At 42.9% G+C, this 18,475-nt stretch overlaps 1 protein-coding gene across 1 annotated transcript in view; it reads right to left on the reverse strand.

Moving 5' to 3' along the window:
• The window catches only part of T265_04722 (hypothetical protein), a gene marked incomplete at both ends in the record, with an annotated part of 27,733 nt that extends 10,319 nt beyond the window's left edge, over positions 1–17,414 (reverse strand). Inside the window, 3 exons of the mRNA XM_009169526.1 lie at positions 2,477–2,634; positions 3,338–3,611; positions 17,209–17,414. Coding sequence (XP_009167790.1) covers positions 2,477–2,634; positions 3,338–3,611; positions 17,209–17,271 — 495 coding nt within the window. The remainder of the gene's footprint in view (positions 1–2,476; positions 2,635–3,337; positions 3,612–17,208) is intronic.
• Between the last annotated feature and the right edge of the window lie 1,061 nt (positions 17,415–18,475).

An 18,475-nucleotide genomic window follows, 5' to 3' on the forward strand; every position in this document is an offset into this window, starting at 1 on the left:
TGCCACTGTTGTACAACCTTTCCGTACCCATAAACTAATTTAGTCAAAGTGGAGCTGTGGACAGAGTCTGGGACTTTTGATAAGGGGATACTTGAAAAAGATGAACTAGTTATTTAATGTCTGCTTTTCGGCTCAGCATACAACAAGGATAAAGACAGGGTTGAAAACAGTAGCAATCTTTCAGTATATTTTGCTATTGGTAAAAAAGGATTTAGGATCAGAATTATGTGCACACCAGGCCTGTGTAATATTATCTTAAAAAACCAGGCTTAATAGCCTGTCAGATGATCAGTAAATCAACATCATGCACTTTTCCATAATTAAATCAATTGATCGATCACGCGCTGTCAGTTTTGGGGCACATAGTGCCAATCAAAGGATCCCTACTGAAAAGAGGGTCGAAGTACACTGATCATTTGTGCAAAACCAAATAGGGTACAGGGATGAAACAAGATGATTCAGTGGTTAAGGTGCAAACTCACTGATCGGGAGGTCTATGGCTCTAACCCAATCCTGGCCTCTCGACTGCTCCTGTCTAGGCTTGAGCAACCTGGCCGTATACCGGCCATTCATACTTCCATCGAGAAACAAGGAAACAATGCTCCAAAGTGGTGCTACAGCTGAACGGTTGACTATGAATGGAAAATTGGACCAAATAGTGACGTGCGACCTTCAACCTTCCTTTCTGATTCGTTCTTGGGCCAGAGTCATACTCACTAGAAATCGTGAAATTGCATCCTATCAAGCTCAATCCAGTCTGACTATAATTTTCTTAATGAATGGTTTCGCCCCGCTCAGCACTCTTCGACTCGGGAGGCATTCAATCTCATCCCATGTATAAAGTTTCATGAAGTTGTTCTCGTTAGAAAACCAATCAAACGGTCATTCCACATTATTGGTGAGCACAAGGACATTTGCCAATCATTGTGACTTTCCACCCCATTTATCCAGGTTCTGCATAATAATGGCTCTGCTCGAGTCATCCATGCACTTGGTTGGCCAGCTTTCAGGTTGCACTTCATCGAGTAAAGTTTAAACGAGTAACTTCAGACGAAGCTGAGTTTAGCTTTATTTAGAATAGGCCGCATCTGTGCAAGTGTCACTGTTGAGTAGGCAGCGAACGGTTACGTTCAGGTAGCCCACTCATCCTCTATCGGAACATAATAGTCTGGGTATGTTAGCATTACCCGGAGGTAGAATGTATGTATTCCTGCACTGTGCAGCACACTGAAGCAAGCGTGAGCTTACGTCGTACCTACAGGTAAGATTGTTTACAGTGCCCGCTTCCCTGAATGAAGTAAGATAGCAGGGACATGATCAAGAACCGAGAGTTCTTCTATATGGGATTCTTCAAATTTGGATATCATTCTAGTCGGCTTCACTAAACTTCATGATCAGTCCGTCAACCGTTCCATTAAATTGAATATACCAACGCAGGCCGACAACAGTACACCAATTACGTGTTTTTTACAGCTGCTGCTGATGATGATGTGATATAAAATAACCACCTCATTTTTCGATTTGGACGGCAGTAGATTGCCTAGACAGCGTTCTGCGATACCTCGAATATATTCACCTGGAGAAGATCACAGAAAACATAATCAGATGGGAATCAGTTGCGTTTCTATTTAATATCAAACTGGTGTGGTTTTCAAATTTCTTGCGATTTGGGTTCAAGTAGGACATGAGGTTGACACAAATTCAGGGACTGCGTCTACCTGATGAGCCCCAAGGAGGGCGAAACCGGTCGTGGAGTTTCTAAGAGCTTTCAGCAACCTTGTGAGTAGTTTCCTTTATGAAAATTTACTGCAGTATTTTGAATATCGTACCAATTGAAACACGAGGCGGCCTTTGTGCAGCACATTCAGTTGGAGAATATCATAAACGAGAGATCCGGTTAAGTCTCCCGTGAAAACCAAATCGATTAGTGTATTTGTCAAATGTCGTGCAATTTTGGTTCAATTAGAACACAAGGTTGAGGAAAATTTGGCGACTGCGCCTACCTGAATGGCCCCCAATAAGGCCGAAAACAGTTGTCATTTGTCGAAGAGTCTCCAGCAAGACTCGGAAGCCTTCTCGCTAAGTGAGGTGAGTTTCGTAAGAAGGTATGACAAACTCTCTTAGTTAATCTATGCTTGCACTAGTGATTGTGTTAATACAATGCTTCCCTTCCAGACAGTGTTTTTTGGCATGGGTCCCCCGAGTAAACCAGTTAGCTTGTGTGGACACCTTATCCTGGCGGTCCTTAATTCCATCTGAATCATAACGAGCAGATTCTGTCTACTCACACAGATTGGTTCCTCATCCGGCCTTTTCACTTCACGAATCCATCTCCCTATAAAAAAATATTCAAACATCGAAAATGGTGTTGCTTCATATGAGGCCTTAGAACTGGTAAATGCATTGCTCTATTTTGGGATTTCTTTCATCAAAAAGTAAGAGCATGTCACACTATGTCGCACAAAAATAACTTTACATTCATCCTTGCTTTGAATCTGCGAGTTGCATTGACATGTCCCGGTGAGTTAGCGCCGTTTGGCCATAGGTGAATGTGGGCCTCCTCACATCGGATCAGGTGTTTCCGAAAAACCGCTTCGTTGAACGATCGGCCACAGAATTCACATGTTTGTTTGTCTGTATTGAAAAGAAATAAATATCCCGAAAAGCTTGCATGTAAACCGGTGTTTTTTCAGGGGATAAAACACTCGTCCCAATTCGGAAAGATGTTAGGTGGGCGCGAATTACTGACTCTAGCAACCTATTTTTTACAGAACGAGGACTCACTCTCCAAAGAAAACGGTTGATTGTGTTCAACAGCCCAGTAATCATGAAAACACACCGCGAGACAGTGGTTAAGGCAAGAACGTACTGGCCGGAATGTCCGTGATTCGAACGCAAACCCGACTTCTCGACCGCTCCTCTCCATGCTTGGGCAACTGGGAATTATTCCAGCCCTCATACTTACATCTGGAGGCATGGCAGCCGGACACTCAGATATCACAATTGAACGAAGAATTTTCAGCAACCTTACGAGTAGTGTGTTACGTGTATGAACGATTACTCCTTTTTCATAACGATATGAACTAACCAGGGAAATTGTATCGTTGCATCAAAAATGTTCCAACAAACACAATCTTAATGAAACCAGTCTTTTAAATCGGTCTGGCTACATTGGTTTAGCACGATTACGACTAGGATGAAAATGCGAAACCGTCAGTTGCTCACAGTGTACAGTTTGAGCTCACATTACCAGAAAGCCAACCAACCATGTATAGAGTGACAATAAAGAGTACAAAAAATGCGAGGAAAAGTCAGTATTTTTAAAAAGTTTACTCACCGACTGTCGTGCTCCCAACGCCTGCACTCATTACGGGATCCTGAAAGCCGATTGGTTCACCTCGACTATGTCGCAGTATTGCTTGAAACTCATTGTGTCTCGCGCGCCATCGCTGTCTTCTTTCTTTACCCAGCCGAAGTAGGTCACTCATTGAGGACAGGAACGGAATGATCTTTTGGTAATCCTCAGTGTGTTTTACTATATTTGTCCCGTCACCACCTGCTTTATTGACTGTGATTTGCCTCGGCTTTCGACAATAAGCTTCATGTTTTGGCTAGAAAACGAAAAAAGACGCATAAAGATGAAGTTGTTTAAGTTTAAAATACGCGAATTGTTTGACTTTTTTTTAGATATTTCGTGGCGTAACCGTTAGCCTCTACCAAAGTGGACGGCTAATCGGTTGTACGGCAAATCTCAGATGGTCAATGTGGAATATACTTAGGGGATATTACACCTGGTTATCTCGCCACGGCCGTCTCTGTTCAAAAGGCACCAAGTTCTGAAGCGCCACATCGCTGGAGGCGGAACGCTCCACAATAAAGCAAGACAACCTCAAAACATACAAATCGGAAGTACCATTTTTAATTTGCCAGGGACTACATTAAACTTCTTTCCACAAATGTGAACTAGCCGGTCAACTTTGCCGTGAAAGTGTGTTTCAGTCCATCGTTGGCTTTTTCCAAATGGTCAGTTATTTATTCATATAAGATATTCCATGATTCTCGCAAGAGGGACAGTGATATATAAGCCATAGAGAGTGCTAAAAGCAACACAACGGTCGGAGTGAGTAAAGTGGTCGGTAACGTAACTACCACGAATGGACGTCCATTTCAGACTTGAAGAGCAACCATGGAACTTTGGTCACTAGATTTTTGTGGATTGCATTATTGCAGGAATATGGTGCTACTTTGCACCGAGGAAGGCCTTCGTGGATCAACGAAAAGCTCTCCACCAAGGGAATGTTTCTGATATAGAGACTGACTGGACAGATTTCTCTGTCGGAAGAACAAATGTGCTTTTCCCATTTTCCAAAAACCACATGTTTTGAGGTGAGACGTCATTAGAACCTTTAAACAAAAACCTGTTAGCAGCGAAGGCCATCTAAATGAAGATAACTTTTGGAAAATAACATGTCGGACAATGTGGCTTGCCGTACTCAGTAACATTATTTTCCAAAAACTGTGCAAAACGAAACACGGGAAAGAATCAGGTGGTTAGGTCGTGTAACTAAATTAGTATCTGCATGACGAACTTTCACCCTAACAATAATCGGTGTCCTGGAAAGCGTGCAGTGTTAGGAAACTGCTATTTTCTTAAAACCAGGCTTATAGCTTTCGTGCGTTTAGACACCGCTCTGTTTTTTCAACCAGAGATGGCTAGACAGCGGTACATACTACATTTTCTGGATGCACTGAGTTTTGTAAAGCACCACTTGATACAGCCACAGGAACTCCACACTTGGCGTGCACGGAAAAGGTGCTGGTGCAAGGCTATGTGAGTGGCACAAAACATTGGGTCTTACGGTGAATGTTACGAATTGACATTGTGAACTGCAGATTGGCACAGGTGACGAAATCTCTCTCAGGCCCGCGCGCACTGATCGAATATCAATAGAGAAGAGTTATAAAGGCGTCAAGTGAGCGTATTGCCGAATTTTGGTGGACCGGTACAACAGTTTGTAATATCTGGAAGTTTGCTCTGTCATCTCCTCGAATATAGCCGTCCGTTATGATAATTCTTCACGAATGTCTTGAATAGGCGAAAATTACAAAATTTTACGGTTTTTGTTTGCACAGGGAACTTGCCAACTGAAATATTACGCGGTATAACGATTTCGACTCTCCATTATAACTACTCCAGTTTTTTGTGGTTTATTTCGCATTTATAGTCCTTTTATGCTAATTTTTTCCGCACATTACATATGGATCATCTTTCTGGTATTAGTAAGATCCATAGACATTGGAATATTTTTAGAGTCTTGACGTTCTCTCTGGTGTTACAACATAGTAAAAACATGCTGTCGTCGGGGCGCTTATTTTCTAGCATATTCCACCTGGTGTCTTTAGCACCACCGGTTGTGTGTCCGACTAATGAATGCATGGGGCCTAATGACCAGTTTTGGCTTGTGACGCCGTACCATAAATGTTTGCCTACAGCATTTTCGATCACTTTAACCGAAATTATGTGGGGTGTGATTATTCTAGAAATTAAACAGCGTGTAACAACAAGGTGGGTAATCGGCACACGGGGGTTACCCTACAAGGGAAGGCTAAACGTGCTGCATTCACAAAATATGGAACAAAGGCGACTGCGGGGACACCTGATTTTGATTTGAAAAACGGAAACTGAACTTTCTTGATTACTTGCGTTATCTCTCGCAGAGCTAAGAAATGGGAACTGGTTGATGGGTATTACAAACACCCTCATGAACAAAAGCCGTGAAATGGGAATCCAAGGGGTTTTTACTAGAGAAGGATGGAAAGTCAGTGTAATAGCCTTCTGAAGGTCATCGGTGCTCCGGATATAAGCGTTTTTAAGAACCCGGATGATTCCTGGCATCAGTTTTCAGCTATTAGCTAAAATACCGTACTAATACACGCTGTAAGATTTCGGTAATGACTGAGCCGTAGAGCTGTGTTACTGCATGCCTGATAGCTAGACCGGTCCACTCTGGGTACTCTCTGGTGAACGCTGATGAGTGACTAGAATTAATAGCTTAGCTCACCTCTTTTATGCAAGTTCATGGTTCAACTGACTAAACTTATATCATTTTATCAGCTAAAATTAATGTACCAAGGACACGTTGTTTCCAGCTGCCACAGTTCCGATCGTCGGAAGATGGGAGATCTTGAGAGCTACAGCCCAGAATTAGATGCAGTGGCATTTTTAGTTGGTTTGGGAGTTTGGTAGCCACGCTCTTAGAGCGATAACCCTGATTCACAAACACCACTGATTGCGTGATTGTGCAATGTCTGCCAGTTCAACTAACCGCCTGTGGGTTGAGTCCAGGGATCCTCACCCAGGAAGGTGGCTGTTGTTGATCGACTGAGTTAACCACAATAAATAAACTAATGACCCGACATTAACACCATTTTGGCACAAAGCCGTCATGCCACCAGACATAAGCACGAGGGCTGAGATTTTGTCAGTTGTCCCAGCCCAGACAAGAGTAGTCGAGATGTCGGGGTCTGATTTGAACTATGTAAACTTCGGTTCGTAGTTCTGTGTCTTTAATTATCTCTAGCCCAACTGATTTGACTGGTCAGTATTTTCATGCATGACCATTTTGCCCTAAAATTGGAAATAAACCTTAGCCTCTGCCTTCAGCGGTGGTTGGAAAGTATTTCAGCTTTCCTGTCAACAAGATCGAGGATGCTAGAAATTATAGATACAAAACTTTGCAACAGAAGATCACCCTAAACTAAAACAAGCAAGCAAAAGTGACGGGCAATACTATGTGTGGCGTAAGAGGTTACGGGTGCCTGAGATAAAAACGCCCGAGACTGGGTCAGAGTTTTATGAGCTAGCCTGAAATCGATGGCTTTCCAAAAGAGTAAAGCGCGGGGACAGTAACTACTGAATATAAACGGGCTCAGTAGTGGGTGTGGGGAGGTTTTGTCATGAGTCACTATCGGAAGCGTATGAATACTTGTTAGCTTCATACGGATTATACATCTAGAATTCAATAAGAATAGACTTAGACATGAAAATATGGAGAGTAAGGCAGTCGCCGGTAAAGCCTTGCCATCTTTATGCAAAGGGAACCATTGTTTTTTTAGATGTGAGTGAATAAAGGATGACCAAAGGGTCAAAAAGGTGGCTGCATCGAGGTGGATAAATGACTGAAGAAAACTGGTGATGCACTACTCATAAGGTTGCTGAAAATCCGTCGATAGCCGACAGCCGGTTTCGTCTTTATTAAGGCTTATCGGGTAGGCGCTAATTTCATGCAATTTGGTTTCAATTAGAACATGAGGTTGACGGAAACCCGGAGAATGCGCCCACCTTATGAGCTCCAAGAAGGGCGAAACCGGTCGCGGGCTGTCGCCGGATTTTCAGCAACCTTATGAGTAGTGCATCACCAGTATATACATGCATCGCGATATCTCGAATATCGTAGCGACTGAAACATGAGGCGGCCTGGTGCAGCACATTCAGTTGTCTGGAAACATCACAAACGAGAGATTCAGCTTGGACCAAGGTGAGTCTCTTGAAAAACCAAATTAGTTTGCAAAATAGTGACTGAAGAAAATATTTTACAGCGTTGCCGACTTCCGTATTTGACTGAAGGTATATAAGAGGCATAAGCGTTTTTAAGGTTATCAATTTCCAAAGGTTGTTCCGGGGCGCTTTTGGGCTATAAAATTGAACGGTCAAATGTAAGCTAAGCTACTTGGATGGTCAATGTGGACGGTCGTTTGGACACAAACAAAATGAGTGCAACAGTTGTTATTCACTAACTGGAATGAACTAGAGTCACGTGACCAGATTTTAAGTTTGTCTTCAAAAACCAACTGATGCGTATTAAAAAGAAGGCTACAGAACAGCGGACCGATGTACGTGGTAGAGAATATGGGTCGTGGGAAAACATTTTAGGCTCTCAATAGTTACGTGAAGGGCTAGGATTTGACCCGAGCCACCGAGGTTAGATTTTTAAGGCAGCTACTATGCCATTTTGATGGAGACAGAGATATTCACCCGTGCATTAAACTTTTGGAAAGACCAGGAATATGCAGCTACCAGACTAACTACTACCAGTGGACTTGAGTATGTTCGAAACGAATATAGACAGGTCTGGATGACATTACCTGAACCGGAGGCATCCGTGCTGAGCCAAATGTATAAAGAGGGTCAAATATACCACTGACTTAATGGAACATTTTACCATAAACTTGCACAAAATACCTGTAAGACTAACAGAACAATATACGCCTTGGCTATGACTGATAGTATCTTCGAAAATTTGGTCGATTATAACCCGTTTTTAAGTGCAGGGAGGATTCGCTGGAAGAATAAGCAGCCGAACGTAATACTCTAGAGTATGAAATGAAAAGTGACACTTTCTTCAAGGAGCCTTTATCATTATTATTATCTGGGGAGCTGCTAGGACCAAATATTGACGAATTTCTGCACGTCTTGCAGTATTATGGAGAAGATAACCAAGGTGAAGGATGGTAGGTGGAATGAGATGTCTGTAATCAGCGTATTATCCGATTGTGCGGTCTATACTGATGGTGAGGATCGATCTCCAATAGGTTTTGGGCCTTCACCGAATACAAGGATTTCTTTTTAGGATTTTTATAGAGAAACTTGTGATAGTTTTTTGGAACAAAGTTATCAATGGAAAGGTTGTAGAAGCCATCTAGCCCGCTTGTACACTTTGTTACCGGGTGGGAACTTTGACGGCTGTGTTGAGGTTGAGGACATGGTGGACTTTCGCTGAATTGCTTTGTGATGGTGCAGTCAAAGACTATGCACAAAAGGTGACATTCTTCTGACAGGCACTTGATAATTTTAGGTACATAGTTGGCAGGTTGTGTCCGTAGATAATCGTTCAGCTGTAACACCTTTTGGTGAGATAATCGTTCAGCTGTAACATCCTTTTGGTGCTTAACTGCCATGCTACCCGAAGGAAGCACGATGGCTGGGATACTGCCAGGTTGCCCAAGCTTAGAAAGGGGAAGTCGAGATGCAAAGGTAGGGTGCGAACTACGGACCCGTCAGTAGACCCGCGCTCTGATCCTTGAGATATCTCGTCACTAATGTGCTTCAAATGTTTATTTGCGCATCCTTTGTACTCGTAATTTAGAGATAAGATGGGGACCCTGTGGAGAATGCCATAAACATAAAGGTAGAAATGCATGGTGGCATGATCGATTGTCCAAGCGAAAGCAGAAGGTTGAAATTCGTCACTTGTGTATTGTCTATTTCTGAAAATTAGATCAGTGCTAAATGAGTAACAGCTTTCTCTAAAACCGGTTTCAGACTATCTGTGCTTCAAACAACTAAAGAAGTAAGGGTACTTAGGAACCCTAAGGAAACGTTACTTGTATGCGATTTCCCTGCAACTTCTGGAGCACAAAACTAGCCCTCAGTGAAAGGGTTAGAACACTGGGAGTTGAGAGGCGTTGGAAGAATGTACAGAAATTAACAGCATCCTCTGTAGAATACAATGGTTAACAACAAACAGTGCCTTTTGTTATTTCGTCACGTCGACTCCAGAAGGGTTTGCAACCCAGCCTTGTGCCAGAGACAGAGGCAATGCGTCTGATACCAAAAGCGAACCACCACAGTGTCTGGGGTGGAAGTTAGAGTAGCATAACGTTTACTTGGAGAGAAGTTTACATCCTTCTTTCTCCGGGATACCCTCATTTTCTGTTGAGAGCTCCAGGTTTTCCAAAAAGTAAATGATGGTTTTAGTGAGCTTGCCCCGGCGCAATCGCCGTAGATCCAATGAATCATCTGGAGGGGGCAAGATAGCTCAGTGGTTCGAGCACCGATTCGCTGATTGGAAGATCCGTGGTTCGAGCCAGACCTCTGCCTTCCGACTTTCCCTGTCTAGTCTTGGGCAACTTGGCACCTTTGCAGCCCTCGTGCTTCCTTCTGGTGACATGGCAGTTAGGCACCATAAAGGTGATAAAGCTGGACGATTTTTTTCATTTTTCAATGAATCATTTTCTCTCATAAAGTTGTTAGGGGTGGTCAGTATTGGATACATGGCAAAGCAAAATGGAGTAATAGTGAGTGAATTGAGTGACAACAAATAAAAAAGAGGTGGGAGTGCAAAATGAATTGGGAGGGAGATTATCAGGGATATGTTGGGTGGGGAGTTGAAGTTCTAATTGACTTTAGCCCTGCTACGGAAAGCATACGCCGTGATCGGTTAATTAAAACAGGCTTCCCTGGGAGAAGCCTTTTCTTGGCAGTTGTTGTGAGCGTGTTCAACGGAGGGCATTTTATGATATTTCGTTTCTGGAAAGTTCACCAATTTGGCACCTTTGCAGCCCTCGTGCTTCCTTCTGGTGACATGGCAGTTAGGCACCATAAAGGTGATAAAGCTGGACGATTTTTTTCATTTTTCAATGAATCATTTTCTCTCATAAAGTTGTTAGGGGTGGTCAGTATTGGATACATGGCAAAGCAAAATGGAGTAATAGTGAGTGAATTGAGTGACAACAAATAAAAAAGAGGTGGGAGTGCAAAATGAATTGGGAGGGAGATTATCAGGGATATGTTGGGTGGGGAGTTGAAGTTCTAATTGACTTTAGCCCTGCTACGGAAAGCATACGCCATGATCGGTTAATTAAAACAGGCTTCCCTGGGAGAAGCCTTTTCTTGGCAGTTGTTGTGAGCGTGTTCAACGGAGGGCATTTTATGATATTTCGTTTCTGGAAAGTTCATGAGTTAAGTTGGATTGATGATGAGCCCCGGGGTTGAATAGAAATTGGTTAAAGTGTTTGGACTCCTGCTATTAATTGCTTGAGGCTGACTTGCGCTTTGGGCTTGAGGTCTTAGGGTCGGCGCGCAACCAATGCTAGTTTTGGATCTTGTGATAAGGGAAACTTTGCCTTGTGGTCTTCGCCGCAAAGATAAATAAGTATGTCCGGAGAAATGACAAAGTCTGGGAATGATTACTCAGTAGTCTACAATACTGGAAGCCTGCACTTTGTTGGTTGGGTAGTTCGAGGGTGACCAGGAGTTGAGCGGATTCCAATGCAAAAGGTCGCAAAGAACTGCAAGTTTTAGCGACCGCCAGGATTAGATATACGATAGCGGGAGCACACAAAGGGGCGATTTCAGTGATACAGTCGGTGCCAGATGGACAAGGCTCCGAAAGGTTGCTGGAGATTGGGTGTCTACTTGCATTTTAGATGACAGATAAGCTGGAGGCTCTATTCTGTTTCCGGGTGGTAGGGTATAGATATGTAATACGCGTTCTGAAGCGCTAGTGGGCCTTGACTGTCAAACCATAAAAGTTTGACGAAATAAATTCACTCGCAACTTAAATTAGTGCTAAACAATTACTCATCTGAATCTCTAATTTAGAAACACACACAGTCGACAAAGGTCACAAAATAATGATTTTTCCCAATATTTTATTAACAAAAGTGCAATATGAAAATGGGTGTGTTTCTAATTTTGCACAGCTTGATATTCATGCAAAAATAGATCTGATGGAAAATTTTGGACTATGGACTAATAGAAGTAGAGCCGGTAGTGTACTGTCAAGAAATGTTTGAAAGTCTCATGAGCAATGTGTGCTTTTTGGCTTTCTTTAGTCGACTGAGGTGTCGCAGTAAATGAGATAAGTGTGGAATGCTAACGCTTGTGCGGCAGCCAGGACCATGCAGGAAATAGAGGAGGTTTAGAATGTGGAAAGTGAAGACCTGTAAAAGCTATCACGATTCATTGTTGAATGAAATCTAATTAAACAGATCAAGAAATGGTACTCATAAGATGGCTGTGCCATGGCGGAATTTTGTGTTGTGAGGGACGGTTGTAAATTGCAATGACCTTCAGAATGTTTATGCTCTTCATCCGGGCGTTGTTTCATTTGCAATTTATCTTAAAAAGTTTTCTAATGCTTATTATTTCCAAAGAATTTTGTCATTTGGTCCGTGATGTTTGCCCAACTTCTGCCCCTGAAACTCCACTGTTGTCCACGTTCTCGTACACTTGCCCTTTGTTACACTCCACAGCATGTTGACTAGTGTTTCTTCCAAATAGCTTTTCTCGTTTCTCAGCTGAATATACGCTTTCTATCTGATCATACTAGATTTTTGTACTAGTGAGCCCAAAATGTAGCGCGGCCAGCTGTTCAGATTTTTGACCAGGTTGTTGAGGGTTGTATATGGCTCCTCTCGCTTTAGTGTCTCACTTCTTCTTCTGTAATACTCAAGGTCTCCAGTGATAGGGTGGGCATGTATGCACCACCATTATAGACTTTGTTACCTACCAAATAGGCACAATATCTAGGATACAGATGCTTAGTTTGGCTTTAAGTCCGGACTCAAAAACCGTAGCATATTTCTGAAATAAAAGAAGTTCTTTCATTCGGCCGCGTACAATCGACACATCCTGCATCTTTATTCGTATATCAAGTAAATGTCTTGAAAACGCGTTCTTTTGCGTGAAACAATCCGTGATCCGCGCCGAAGTGGAAATGTTACACTAACAGCTCGCCTAGTCGAATCTCAGTCGAATCTCTACGCAGATAGCGCAGTAGAAGACGCAAAAGGCAAGTCATCGCAAGGAAGTCATTTATCTGTGGTTTCTATCCTTACATTCTCAGTTGACGCTAATAGTCAGGGGTACTTCGGTTGCGTAATACACTCCTCTGCCGGTTATTTGTGCTGTGTTTAGATTTTGGCGTCTCTCAGCCTCAAGACGTGTTCATTATTCCCATAATTCAAAAACATTTGTCACATGAACTCCAAAAACTCACCATTTGAGATGACAAGCAGTTGATTTTCACAAATTTTGTCTCAATGTAGCCACATGGGCGTTTCTTTGTCACATCTGCGAAAATTCGTCGAAAAATATAGAATGTTGACTCTTAATTGTTGCATTCTCTCTAGCTGAGAGCAGCATCGGCAGCAAGAACGGAGGTTTCCTTGTAGGACTCAGCAATCACCACTGTTGAAAGAAATAGGGCTCCCACTTTAAAAAAATGATGATTTTTATATTGTATACCGCTACTGGTTACACGTTCCCAGCATTGGTGTACGGAAGAACAAGTAGGGCTGTCCGCTGGTGAAGTTAAAACACGTATGGGTAAACAACCTTTGCATGCAACACGTCAAAAAGGACCTTTTATCAAACGTCGGGCCTGCAGGCCACCTTCAAAAACTTAGTGCTTATATGGGCTTCATGCGTGACGTTGTTTCGCCACTTATTATTCTATCGTCTCAGAGATGCATATATCTAGTTATTTTGTGTGATATGTTCGTTTTTTGCTTCTGGTTTGTGGAAAAAACATTTAAAAAATTTGAACCCCATTGAAGTGTGCATGCAGTTTTCCATTACACCATTTTCAATTTCGAGCTTTACTTCCAGTAGTCTGCCAACCCGAGTGCTCATAGAGATGCAGTTTACCAACCATCACCACGAACCCTAACGCCTAGTATATGGTGCTTATCAATTTTGTTCACGTACCCGAGAGATTTGTCACCAACAAAAACTTCAGCTGTTGGGCAAGTCCAATGAATGTCTTGGTCTTCATATGCCTGACAGATGTCGGCTTAGTTCGACCTAGTAGTAACAATATGGATCAATACTAATCCCAGTCAGCACGCCCCCGCTCCTGGGTGCAGAACCTGTGCGGAATCTGTGCAGAACTTCTGCATTAATTTTCGGCTTTTAAGCCTCGGGGGATTGAGACGTTTAATAGATATCAGAGCTTCTTTATTTGTCTCACAGTAATAAAAAAACACAATACCTTGCATTTCTGTGTGCCTGGTAGATGCAAACGCTCAACCGATTTAAGTGGTTTTGTTTTACTGTGCGGCGCCATTGATCGCGGGAAGCTCTGCGTTCTGCTTGTCCTCCCGTGCGGCTGAGAGTGAGTTTTGTTGTGTTTTCGTAGGTTTTATTCCTGGTGTGTTTACGTGAACGAAACCGTAAAAAATATTTTTCATTTCAAGTGACCGTCAGTGCGCCCGAAATTTGTTCGTGTTGCTCGTAAAGGCTCTTCAAGAACAACGCTATATAGGAAAGTACGACAGGCGGTTGCGGCAAGTGACTGTTTTCCTTACCCGACTGATGAATGCGTCCATAATATCTTTAGTCGACTATATGAGGGTTAGATTGATGACTAACCAGATGATAGGCTCTAGATATGCCGAATTTGATCGTTCCAGGTGATAAACTAGGCTGCGATTTACCACGATGTTTGCCGGCGTTTTCCCCGATCCCTGTTATCAGGACTTTGAAACCAGAAAGACATTCACCACTGCGGTCCCTGGAGAACCTTTTTCCTGTTGTCCCTATGAATCGGAGCTGGGGCATTTGAAGCATTACATACGTTGGCCAAAACCACCAGCTGTTCAGCTTTACCGCCGACTCGCCGAGCGTGTGGAATTGGATGCTGTCGAAAGGAAGATATTTTTGGATGATGTTGGTTTGCGACTGAGGCCATCACCCACTGCCGGATGTCACAGGTTTATTCATAGGGATGTCGTTTTTTCGAAAAACTTTCCCGACAACTGCATTTTGGTTGATGATCAACCAGCTATCATTGTAGATTTTTCTGGAGATACTATTGAGTACCAGAAATTCAAAACTGTTCTCCCGTTTTACACTCACGTATTGATATCAACAGACGTTTTAGTTTTTCAATGCTCCGGCTTGCAACACACTCGGCTGTTTGCGTCAGTCGACCAAATATCTTGTAAATGCTTAGGCTTCTTCTGCAGAGACACTCGTATATACTTCCCCAGTTTGCATACCCTTATCGATTAGTCAGTACTCTTACCACTGGCACTCGACACATGTATGCATTTATTACTTGTATTACTCATTAGTTCGTAAAATATATATGCACATTTATGTTGGTGTTGTGTTATTTCATCAAAGCTTCCGTTTGCCTGTGGATATTCTCCTGTTAAATGTCGTATTTGGAAGTTGTTTTTCAACCATATACGCCGTTCTCATATTTGCGGACAACTCTGTTGGCATAGTGCATGAATCGTGGTTCGTACTGCCCGATTCAGTCCTTTGGCCCTCGTGCACAACGAGCACTCTTTATGCCAACTTACTGAGGGGTACTCTACCAAAATGTCCACTCAAGTCGTGCACATGCGAAGTGTATCGGCAGTGCAGTAAGTCCATCTTCAGTTAAAAACGTTCTAGAAGCTTTTCCGGATGCACTGAGTGCTCAGCAGGAAGCCCTTGACTCAGGGCATACCTCCTCTGCGGAGCAAAACGATGAACGGCTCGTACGTCAATCCAGGCGCAAACAGTATGTTCATCAATCGTATTACGATGGTTGCAGTACAAAGAAACGGCTGCTGTCTGATTTTACGGACGGATCGGTGACACCACTTTGTTTGCGAATATAGTCATAACTCACCAACTCCAAAAAGAGTGTATGTCCTCCCGCACCTACCAGCTTTTTAATTTGTAAAATCCTCATTTTCAGATGTACCAATCCGTCTGCCATGAGTAGTAGTGTCATTCCTGTTCAAGACGCGCCACCCGTCCCTCGTGATGCCCTGATGATATGTGGAACGTACGTTTTATTTCATTACCACCATCTGGAATCTATCAGCAGTTCCACGTATACAACACTTCCCGCCGTGGGCGATCCAGAACCACGCAGTTCTACCCCGATTCTCAGGCTTTCTTAACATTTCATGCACTTTACTTTTTAGAACTAACTCTCCAAATTTCAAGGCCAGCGTAATTTTCCCGGACCTGGCCAACCTCATTCTCAGTGAGTAGATTACCTTGTTTTAGTTAAACTATTTTATAGAAAATTTAGAGAGGAGTTACTCGTCGCTCCAAAGACTGCACATAAAGCTAGACACTTTAGTACCCATCAGCAGTTCTGAGGCACTCAGCGAGCCCCCTCTTCCGCTTTCATCCATGGATGATCTCCGAAAGTATGAAAAACATCTAAGAGATGGTCCACCATGCGCAGCTGGTAAGTATTAGTTGTAGTAACGATTGTTGATTTCACAAAGGTGGAAAGGTGGCTCTTGCAGGAGCCTGGCGATGTACAAGTGTACGTGACCAACGTGCTTACGCGGACGTTGGCACCAAGGTTAGCCGTACTATTCAACTGGCGCGGAATAAATGAAAAAGAAGCCCTCGGGTCAACCAGGCTGGTCCAAGGACTTATTTGTAAGTAGTTAATTGTTATTTTATATTTAGCTAGTTGAATCAGTGTCTGGATGAAACTCAATAGGTATGTTCTTCATTACAGACGCGACAACTGAGAAGTTTTCGAACACAAATCTGCGACAAATAAAGGAAATCGTTCATCGCTGGCTGGAGAACGAACGGCAGAAAGTTCGGAAACGCCTGCAGAGAGCCACCAAGAGTGACAAATGATCTTCCCCCCGTATTTTTTTAAAGTTCATTCATTAAAACATTTGTACTTGAAGGCGCTTTATCCGATCCGGAAAGGTAATAAGCTGAGCAATTATGTGGGGGCAGGTGGGTTATCACTTAGTCTTTAGGATGTTACTGAGTCGTACTAAGAAAAGAGATAAATCCTTATAATGAGCTATATTTGCGCGTCGGACGACCTTAGCTAAGTGCGGACTGGGTGCAGAAATCCTGGTACCGAGTACGGATTTTCCGCACCTGGATGCGGAAACTTCTGCACTATTTCCGCACCCGGGTGCAGAAATCTGCGGAAACTGTGCGGAAATGTCCGCATCTGGGTGCAGACATTCTGCAGAAATTTCTGCACCGATGCTAACTGAGATTTTTGTGGGATCAGCCTTCGCAGTCTTCGCACCGTAGACCATCGGCTACATACTGGCCACAACGACAACGTAGATATTTTCTCAGGTTCAGCATGCATAACCTGTGAGAGTGTTCAAATCGCATCTAGTTATTCGAAAAACGAGGACCGTTGAAACTTATGGGAGGAGTCTCCTGAGAAACCTGGGACATGGGAACCACTAAGGCACTTTTGAAAACCAAACACCTTGAGTAGAAACCTGTAATATTCTGTAATTTGGTTCACTTCATAAGGTCATCGACTACAAGTAGACGAATGTAAGTAGATTTTATCACTCGCTTTTCAGCCTTGCTTTAGTACTTCTGTATGAAACACCTCGAATACTAGCCTTTAGAAGAGAATCAACGAATTCATGAAAGCTTGCCACGATAGGACGTGGCGGCCAAAAGCTTACACTCACCAGAGAGGTTGCAAAGAATTGACGGCTGCAAGATCCGCAGGGGATTCGCGTTTTCAGTTCCATTTTCGTTCAAAAAGCGTCTGATAATCGTACAGAGTAAACTTTCCCAAAAATGATTGTAAGTTATTCCTCCTTAGTATCCCCTCCGTGTTATGATCCGATGAGGCAATTGAACAACACACCACGATAACCACACACAATGTTTGAATCCGTGCACAAAACAATAGGGATATAAAAATATGCATAAACAGTGAAATTACTAGATAAATGCCATATTCGGTGGCCGATGGCCCATAAACTCGGATTAGAAAAAATTGGTTAGTAATAACAGTTCTCGACGTGTGAATAGTTTAATATAGTGGAAATAGTTCAACCCAAACACAAGGTGATCCGAGACGGGCGCGACCTAGAATTTTTAGGTGAATCCAGGAGTCTACTTCAAGGAAGAAAAAGGGGCGAATGCGACACAAAGGCACCCAAAATTTCTACGCCTAGTGAGTAATTGTGACGCCTGTTCGGAATTCGTGAATTGCGAATATAGAATCAGTCTCCGCTCGGGTACATAAGAGTAATAAAGATCCATGACTCTTGAAGTCATTATCGAGAACATTACGAGTTGTGATTTTGGAAGCTGGCTTCAGGTATCCGAAGGCTTTTTGTCTTTATGAAGTCTTTGGTTTTACCAAATGGAAGGTTACAGTCCAAAGAATACGTCCAACGCATCCAAATGTTCGAACACCAATTTCTGATGTTTCCAGTGTGTCTAGAGCGGCTGATGCCTCTCCATGATCCACATTCAGCGTACAGAAGGGCTGTACTACTATATTTTTCCGCCATATGTGATCGACCGGTTGCCACTTGATGTGAACTTAGGGAAGTGATTAAGTGTAGGAGCTAAACACTAGTAAGAAAATGTAGATTCTCTCATTATTTATGATTATGTTGCACACTGCCTCACTGCGCGTTTATCTGAGTTTAGTTTCCCTCAACCTAAGTGTTGACGAATGAGTGACAACTGGCTATGGTGGTATATTGAAACCAAAAAGAGTAGATCCTTATGATTCACCCCAAGTTCTTCTAGTTGAGCTTCTTCGAGCTAGTATAACTTTGTCCGGTTGTCCTTTTCGGTTCGCCGGAACCCGCGGTATTCTTGAGAAGGAATACCAGACAACACTGATTAAGGAACATTCTCAATTGAGCAACGGGTTTAACTCATTCTCACAAATGGATCCTTAATTTATACTTCTGTCTCCAGATGCAGGTCTAA

The sequence above is a fragment of the Opisthorchis viverrini genome, assembly GCF_000715545.1.
Source record: "Opisthorchis viverrini unplaced genomic scaffold opera_v5_81, whole genome shotgun sequence".
NCBI classification, from domain to species: domain Eukaryota; kingdom Metazoa; phylum Platyhelminthes; class Trematoda; order Opisthorchiida; family Opisthorchiidae; genus Opisthorchis; species Opisthorchis viverrini.